This window comes from Rhinoderma darwinii, chromosome 6 (assembly GCF_050947455.1).
Source record: "Rhinoderma darwinii isolate aRhiDar2 chromosome 6, aRhiDar2.hap1, whole genome shotgun sequence".
NCBI classification, from domain to species: Eukaryota; Metazoa; Chordata; class Amphibia; order Anura; family Rhinodermatidae; genus Rhinoderma; species Rhinoderma darwinii.
Window position 1 is genome coordinate 119,069,625 of NC_134692.1, and position 9,517 is coordinate 119,079,141.

At 42.1% G+C, this 9,517-nt stretch overlaps 1 protein-coding gene across 1 annotated transcript in view; it reads right to left on the bottom strand.

The window, feature by feature from the left end:
• CLEC19A (C-type lectin domain containing 19A) overlaps window positions 1-8,616 on the bottom strand; it is a 28,252-nt gene extending 19,636 nt beyond the window's left edge. Inside the window, exons 1-4 of the mRNA XM_075831353.1 lie at window positions 8,508-8,616; window positions 4,958-5,123; window positions 2,266-2,359; window positions 1-101 (exon numbers count right to left, since the gene is read on the bottom strand). The exon at window positions 1-101 is cut by the window's left edge and continues 32 nt beyond it. Coding sequence (XP_075687468.1) covers window positions 1-101; window positions 2,266-2,359; window positions 4,958-5,123; window positions 8,508-8,616 — 470 coding nt within the window. The remainder of the gene's footprint in view (window positions 102-2,265; window positions 2,360-4,957; window positions 5,124-8,507) is intronic.
• Window positions 8,617-9,517: the final 901 nt, after the last annotated feature.

A 9,517-nucleotide genomic window follows, 5' to 3' on the forward strand; every position in this document is an offset into this window, starting at 1 on the left:
TCCTCATCTTCTGGGGAACTGTTACTGGCATCATCTGGTTGATTTCCATCCCAGTAACTGTAGTCATGCAGTGTCCCATCTGTCCACTCAAATTCACCTTCCTTTAAAAAAATTAAGATAATCAAAAATCATATAAAGCAAAATATGAAATAGTTGTCCTTAAAAGGGTTTGATTTGGACATTCCCTTTTTGTTAGAAGAGTCAATAGTCACAGGTAGTCCTGCTGCTGGAACCTCCAGTGATCAGCTGTAATCGGTAGAAAAATTGTAAATTTCCCTGCAGTGCCACTACAGGGGAAATAAAGAATTACATGGTACCCTTTGACAATAATACTCCGTGTAGCCACTCTCTAATAGAGTATATGAAAATTGATTTATAAAGCATGACAATCCCTTTAACATGAAATAGAAAGTAGCAGAAATAATATCCAGAATATAGTACTTTATGCTGCAAAATGCATTTGTTTGACACTGAATAGACTGTAAATGCCTATGGCACAGTATGTAAGTGAACATGGAAGTAAAATTACTGAACCACTGGGAATGGACCAGAGAATTTGTTGCGATTGATTTAATTAATTTCTGGATGTTCACAGTGTATGCGGTCTGTAGTAGTCAACAAAAAAGACCAAAATAGATGGGATAGTTAAAGAGGCTCTGTCACCAGATTTTGCAACCCCTATCTCCTATTGCAGCAGATCGGCGCTGCAATGTAGATAAGAGTAACGTTTTTGTTTTTTTTAAAACGAGCATTTTTGGCCAAGTTATGACCATTTTTATATTTATGCAAATGAGGCTTGCAAAAGTAAAACTGGGCGTGTTTAAAGTTAAAGTACAACTGGGCGTGTCTTGTGTGTGTACATCTGGGCGTTTTTACTTCTTTTACTAGCTGGGCGTTGTGAATAGAAGTGTATGATGCTGACGAATCAGCATCATCCACTTCTCTTCACAACACCCAGCTTCTGGCAGTGCACAGACACACAGCGTGTTCTCGAGAGATCACGCTGTGACGTCACTTACTGCCCCAGGTCCTGCATCGTGTCGGACGAGCGAGGACACATCGGCACCAGAGGCTACAGTTGATTCTGCAGCAGCATCAGCATGTGCAGGTAAGTAGCTACATCGACTTACCTGCAAACGCCGATGCTGCTGCAGAATCAAATGTAGCCTCTGGTGCCGATGTGTCCTCGCTCGTCCGACACGATGCAGGACCTGGGGCAGGAAGTGACATCACAGCATGATCTCTCGAGAACACGCTGTGTGTCTGTGCACTGCCAGAAGCTGGGTGGTAACGAAGAGAAGTGGATGATGCTGATTCGTCAGCATCATACACTTCTATTCACAACGCCCAGCTAGTAAAAGAAGTAAAAACGGCCAGATGTACATACACAATACACGCCCAGTTGTACTTTAACTGTAAACACGCCCAGTTGTACTTTAGAAAGCCTCATTTGCATAAATATAAAAATGGTCATAACTTGGCCAAAAATGCTCGTTTTAAAAAAACAAAAAAAAAACGTTACTCTTATCTACATTGCAGCGCCGATCTGCTGCAATAGGAGATAGGGGTTGCAAAATCTGGTGACAGAGCCTCTTTAAGATATTGGAAGGACCAGTGCTCAAATAGGTGGCGGTATCATAGTCCGGTCGTAGAATTTGGTACATGTCCATAGAAATAGGGATTGAATGCTTGAATTTATGACACATAATATTGAAGGCAGAACTCTTAGAGTCTAATAAAGAATTTAAAGGCTATGTAAACCTTTGGGGGGCATTTTTAAAAATAAATAAATGATATAATTATTGTATTAACCCTATTACCGATCATACCCAAGTTGATCATCTTAGATATGATTGGTAATAGAAGGCATCAGAGGGACATAGTAAGCTCTGACAACCGAGCCGTCAGTGCAGTCCACTGACGTACATGGCTAAAGCGACGAGATGCAGCTTCTATGTATAGTGAATGCATAGAAACTGCATCTCTAAAAGTAAACACAATTTTTTTTTTTATAAAAATCAATTAGAAATATGTTTTTGTCAATAAATATGTACATTTATTTAAAAAAAAAGAATGTCCACCAAAGGTTTACATAGCCTTTAAGGCTCTAATCCCACTGTGATTGAGCCTTCTCTCGTAGGTATACTTTGGGGAAATAAACCTATCCGACAGTAGGAGCCAACATTTAATTAGAAAATCCTTCTCATGAACTGTGCATATTCCAGATCAAGTGACTAGTTTATACCTTTGTAATAAGATCCATACCTGCCTTCTGTCACTTAATCCTATCCAGATATCAGTGGGTATTCCCGGCACTTGACTATTCACAAGATCAAACACAAAAATATTTTCTTCCCAGCTGATAAGATAAAAAATACAAGATTGTTAGGTAGCAACGCATCACACTATAAGCCTACATGGCTAACCTCTTAATGCATTTCACACATGTGGTTTCCCCAAGTATTATACTATATTTATTATACATCATTTCCTGTCATATTTGTCATTTAGATCAAATTATTTGTGTAATACACAATGCATGCACAGTTTAGGGATATTCATGATCTATTAAAGGGGTATCCCCATCTAAGACATTTATGGCATATTCACAAGTTAAGTCATAAATGTCTGATAGATGCGGGCCCCACCTCTGGGACCAGACCTGCCTTCCAAATAGGGGTCCCCTGACCTACGTCCTGCCTAGTGAGGCGGCCGCCCATTGCCACATTAAGGTGGAAAAAGGCTGGAGAGGTGGTTGAGATTGAGTTTGATGCGCTTTGCTGTTTCTCTAGATCCCATAGAAGTGAATGGGAGTTACGGAAACAGCTGAGCTCACTGTGCTAGACTGTTTCCTTCAATGCTCATTAACTTAAATTGAAGTGCCGAAAACAGCATAGCACAGTGAACTCGGCTGTTTCCACAATCCTGGCCACCCCACCACTATATATATATATATATATATATATATATATATATATATACATATATATATATATATATATATATATATATATATATATATAGTATAAAAAAAACTGCAGGAGCCGGGGGGTTGCATAACACAGGGATTTAAAGAATCTGTGTCATGCACCATCCATCAGGCCCTTCACTAAGCATAACATGTTGTATTCGTTTTGTCAGGAGTGTTCCTTTAAATTCCTTCCATAAACACCAATTTTATTGTCTAAAATTCTACAGACATCACAATTATTGCAAACAAAGCCAAAACTGTAGAGGTAAAGTAGCACTGCTCTGTCATTGTAATTCAGAGCTTGAATTTAGAATGCACATTGTTACTTAGAGGCCGTTCACATATGTCCAGCATCAGCTTCAGTTTACCTCCGGCGTGTTGAAGAAAAGCCGGAGGCAAACTGATGCTAGAACGGATCTCATAGCTTTCTATAGCATCTTTTCTGGCACAGGGGACATCGGTTGTGGTGCCGTACGGCGTCAGACCTCCCTGGGAGCCGGATCCAAAAACGTTACCTGTAGGGTTTTTGGTTCCGGCTCCCAGGGAGGTCCGGTGCTGTATCCTATCTATTTTAATTGTGGCCGGATGAACGCCGGGTGCTGCCGCATCCACCTTCCGGCATCACCTGGCGGGAAGGTGGAGGCAAGCTAGGAGTGGAATCCCCGGTCATAGCATTGTCGGGGATTCCGCTCCATGTGGAGACCCTGATGACTACCCACCCACCCGTCCCGGATTCAGCGTAACAAACCCGGATTCCGGGGTGTGACCCACTGCTCTGTGCAGCTGGGGGTGTGTCCCGCTGTCAACTGTGTTTGCATCCTCAGGACGCAGACACAATTGAACATAATATTGAAGTAGGGAACGATCAGGTCCCTGCTTCAGAATGTATTCAGAGCGGAGGAGCAGAGGGTTCTCCTCCGCTCGCTGATAATTCCCCCGGGCACAGCACTACTTTAAGCGCTGTGCTCGGGGAAGCCCTTGACATCACTGTCTATATATGAACAGTGGCGTCAGGGGGTCCTCCAAGAGGGAATCCCCGGCCACAGCGTCTGCAATGCTATGGCTGGGGATTCCTCTGCTAGAGGGACCTTCAGTGGCGCTATCTACCGTGGAAGGGGGGTAGCACTATATACAGTGGGGGTGGCGCTATTAACAGGGGGGCGCTATGTGGCACAATCTACATGGGGTGCTGTGTGGCGCCATCTACAGGGGGCGCTGTGTGGCGCTATCTACAGTGGGACTGTGTGACATTATCGACAGGGTGTACTGTGGCATTATACACAAGGGTACTGTGGCATTATATACAGAGGGCGCTGTGGCATTATCTACAAGGGCGTGTGTGTTGCGCCATCTACAGAGGACGCTGTGTGGCGCTATCTACAGGGGGGCTGTGTGACATTATATACAGTGGGTACTGTGGAATTATATACAGAGGGAACTGCAGCATTATCTACAGGGGCATGTGTGGCACTATATACAGGGGGGCTGTGGCACTATATACAGGGGGTGTGGCACTATCTAAAGAGGGCACTGTGGCATTATCTGCAGGGGGTGTGTGGCACTATATACAGAGGGCACTGTGGCATTAGCTACAGCAGGTGTGTGACACTATATACAGGGGGTGTGGCACTATCTACAGAGAGCACTGCGGTATTATCTACATTGGGTTTGTGGCACTATATACATTTTCAGAGCCTAGACTACCTTTTGTTGACCATTGTGGTTAAAACTGATGTTAAAAACAGATGGTAAAAAATGATGACAACTAATGACAACTGATGGTTTTGTAGCAAAAATCGTGAAAAAGCCTGATGGCAACTGATACATTTTTGCATCAGTTTTTGCATCAGTTGTAATCACTTGAGAGACAAAAAAACGGATGCTGATACAACTGATATATGTGAACGCACCCTTAGTTGTTGGAAGAGTAGGTAATAAATCTCTCTCATTTTTGGGCTCTTGTGGAGAAGTAGCTATATACTATACCTGTGGATAGAAACTAATTTGGCAGTAGTCCTGCCGAGTGAGAATTCCGCACAGTAAAAGTCTGCTTCTGCCCATGTCTTATTTATTGAGAAGAACCTGTAGCAGTTCCCGCTATACTCCGTCCAAAACAGAGGACAGGCATATGGCTGGGTGATATCTGTGAAAGCTGAGACACAAAAAGAGGATGGGATTATATCGACAACCTTATTATTACAGGAAAAGTTGTTATTGAGTTTGTTTGTTTTTTAGGAATCGGAATGCAAAGCAAAATGTTTTTGTCAGCATCTAAATCCTTTCTATCTGTCTCAAAGGTTCTTTTTTCTTTGAAATAAATAGATCAGAAATAGATGGGAAACTCACTGCTGAATCTCCCATCTGCTGAAGATAATGCAATGGGGGTTGTTTAAAAAACATTAGTGGTCCAACTGGCCCAAAAATAAGTTTTGGGCTTTATTGGAGCCTGACAAAGACAGAAATTCAACTTTAAGCCTGTTCAGCAGAACAACATGTACAGATGTAGCAGAGATGAGCTCTGATGGCATGATGTTTTGGTGATACCATGAGATTGCCTCATCAGATGATGTAGTTATGTCACTTGAGCCATTATGTAGTAAAGATTAATACATGCAGATCCCTTAAGCCTCAGAAACTCGGCCATGCATAGGGCACCGAGTGGTCACATCATCTCTACCGTGGCATACAGGTCCACTACTGGTCCACAGCATTACCGCTGCCTCAATCCTCCAATGCCAAAGCCAATGACCAATGGGAATTAATAAACTATACTCTATAAAAGTTAAATAACACTCTTCTTTTAAAATGTGATATTTAAAAAAGTGTACCCTCTTTTAAAGAATATTGCAAACCTGCAGGCAATATTCATCTATTTTTATTAGATATGTGATGTTGATTCATTGCAGCCTGTAATGGGAGTTGCTAGTGTGACGATTTGGGATCTTATGAAATTGTTTGGGGTAAAAAAAAATATACAATGAAACCTCTCCAAAAGACCTGATAAGACCACTTTCCTTATCTAGACCAATTTTTTGCTTAAATCCCATGTTTGCGAGGACTACCCCTTCTGGGTACCATTTTTCACTGCAAGTTTGGGTGGTAGTCACAAGAAGTTTCACAGTACATACAAGCAGAACAAATTAAACTCATGTTACCCCCAGCAGGAATGTAATAGAGATATTTGACAGGTGTATATAAGATGTAACTTGGGTGTATTAAGTTGCATTAAGATATTTCGATCGGCTAATCGCCCCATCCTTAGCAGTGCATATGCTCCCTCATAGGCTTTGTAAGTAAAGTTTCCATGATGTGACATGGGAATACAATTTTACATTTGCTATCCAATGACATTTTAAATTTCTGCAGATTATACACCCAGGTGGCCGATATTGGAGAATGTACAGTGCTTCTTTTTTTCGGTAAGTTGGTGTTTCTACAGAAATGGCACTGTTACACCTGCTAGACCCAAACCTTCATTCCACCAGATATCTAAACCAGCATCACAACGCAGCCATGCCAAAGACTTGTTTTCCAATGCTGATGGAAGAACAGTCATATAAAGCTGTAAGATCAGGACTTTGCATTGACAGAGGGGACGATTTTGGGGTTCTGATCTCCTCGGTAGAGCCATTTATAAAAAATTAACTCCTCGCATTGCCTAAAGGACCTGCGCTCTGTCCCATGTTTATCCCAAAAGGCGTTATAAATAGATGGCATTTGTTTTTTAAGTGAAATTGAGGAAACATGACATCATATAATTTCCATAGCTGACAATATTCCTAATTGAAATGTTGACAAACTTGGGAATGGCCCAGATCCTCAAATGTTTGCCAAAAAAATGTCAAGCAAAACTTCTAAACACTAGTAAATTGTATTAGTGAATGTATACCCCTTTTGAGTTCCATAATTCAGAAGTACATTAGTAAAGTTGCAGAGGTGGATATAGAGGTGGCCAATAGGGGCAGTTGCCCCCCCCCCCCCCCACTCCAAGCACCAGGAACTTTTTTTTATTTTCCAATCCGCTGTTATTTATTGGGGTAATCCAATAGATAATGGCTGGTAATGCTTACCTTTTCCCACTCCAGCTTCGGGGAGCCAACGCACTGGATTCTCTGTCAGGACATCCAGAGCTTAAGAGTAGCTGGGAGCAGGGAGAGTATAAAAAGGGGTCTGGTCTAGGGACTGATTATTGAAAAGGTCTGGGGTATGAAAAAATGTTAGAGGGTCAGGCCTGGGGTTTAAATTTATTTTAGCGGTCTGGTCTTGGTCTAAATTAATTTAGGGGTCTGGGGTCTAAATTTATTTAGGGGTTTAAATAAAAAATTTCAGGGTCTGGTCTGGGGTCTGAGGTAATTGGGGAGTCTGGTCCAGGTTCTGTATTTAGGTCGTCTGTAGACTGAAGTAATTTAGGGATCTGGCCTGGGGTCTGAATTAATTTATGTGTCTGGTCTGGGGTCGGACACAATTAAAGACTATAGAGTCAAACTCGCATAGATAATAATGCCAGAGAAGTTTAGTAGTGGAAGGAGTACATACAGTGGATACTGGAACATTTCTCGTCAACACTGATAATATTTTAAAGTAAAAAGTTTTGACTATACAAGGGAATGACAAAATTACACAATAGCAAAAAAGTTGCTGAAAGGGGTTTTCCGAGTTATTTTAAAAATTGCCCCATGTAGAAGGGATGCAAAAAAACAAAAAAGAGCCATTGCTCAACTCACGCATCCCCGTCGTTCCAGCGCCACCGCACCGGTTCTTCCTGCCGCTGTGTTTTGACGTGCCCGTATACCGACGTGATTGCTGCAGCCAACCACTGGTCTCAGTGGGTATACAGCACAGGAGCGCTGAGGCCAGTGCTTGGCTGCAGCGATCATGTGTATATATGGGCACGTCATCCCTGCAGCTATGTCAAAACACAGCGGCGGGAAGGAATGGTGCGTCGGCGCTGGAACGACCCGGATCCATGAGTTCAGCAATGGGTCTTTTTATTTATTTTTGTGCATCTCTCCTACCGTGGCCAATTTTTTAAACAACTTGGAAACCCCCTTTAAAATAATGGTACTATCACTATCTCTCCCAGTAGCCATGTAGGTTACCGCTCTGCTCCTCTTGTAAGGGACCGATTCCTATAATACCACTTCATAACCTAGTATTTCTTTACAGTTTCTCCAATGATGGAGCTTAACTTAAGTTGGTAACTGGCCAAAACACCTTCAGAGTAGTTGTGATGTTACTATGCTGCTTAGTGATATAAGTTCAAAGCATAAAGTGGCCTACTAACAACTATGTCATAGCAAAACACATAATCACTACAGTTACACAGACATACAGTAGCAGAAAATGTCTTGCATTCCTTTTAACATGAACCATATGACACCATGACCCTATAGCACACGGTAGAGCAACCCTGGATGGTATGTAGTCAAGCACCTCTTAAAACAGATAGACCGAATCCATGTTCATATTACATGACCTACTCATCGAATAGTAAAAATATATAGTGTCCTAAAAATGAAAAATTGAGTGCACTCACCTTGACTGAGTTTAATCTCTGTCTGGGGAAAAGCTTGTACTGTAAGGATAAATAGCGCAAGGGTTGTGAATATGTCCCATTGGAAGGAAGCAGCCAGACAGTGTCTCATTTTCAGGTTTTAAGACGGCTTCAGTGAGATGTCAAAAAGTCCTGCAGTCAGACTTGGAAGACTTTGCTGTGCTCAAGTTTCCTCCAGCAGATGTACTCCTCGTGCAGAACACACCCCTACTAACCGTCAACCACTTGTGGGATAGGCTGGACAGACTTCTCCTAGTGTTTTACCAGCTCCTGAACATTAAAAAGGTCTCCACTGGGTCCATGGTTTAGTTTAGAAGAAATGACCCTTTGACCCAAGCCATTCGTGAAGAGGAATTTCAATGTAATACAATCACTTTCCTTTTTAATGTGGTAAAAACCCCACAGTGACTTGCAGGAAAAATTTGCTACCCTTAGGTGGAATTAGAAGGATCTATGGTATTTATTTAATGGTAACTGGAATTGACACACGTTGGTAGCTTTTTTTCCTGCACTTCGTCAGCCAGCCTGCTGATAAAACATCTGCCCATGATGTGAGAGAGTAAACATCACGTTGTAGGATGATCATTTATATTCAGTATTATTATATGGAGAGTAATAACAATATAGTCAGTATATAATCCTCCATACAAAGGCCCTGTTCACACAGGGTATTTTGCTGGCAAAAAAAAAGATTTTGACCTGCCTGCAATTTCTTGCCGCAGTTTTGGCATACATTTTTTGACCGCGGCCTTTGAGCCACGAAAAACGCTTTCTCTGCGTCCCGTTGATTTCGATGGGAGGTCAGAGGCGGAACCGTGGGAAGAAAGAGCATGTCGCTTTTTAAAAAACGCCTCCAACTCTTATTGAAATCAATGGGAGGCGTTTTTTGGCGTTTTTTTTGCGCTAATTACGACGCAGTTTCTGCGTCAAAGTCAGCTACAAAAAACTCAGAGGGAACAGGGCCTAGGGAGGTTTCACATGGGTATCAGATG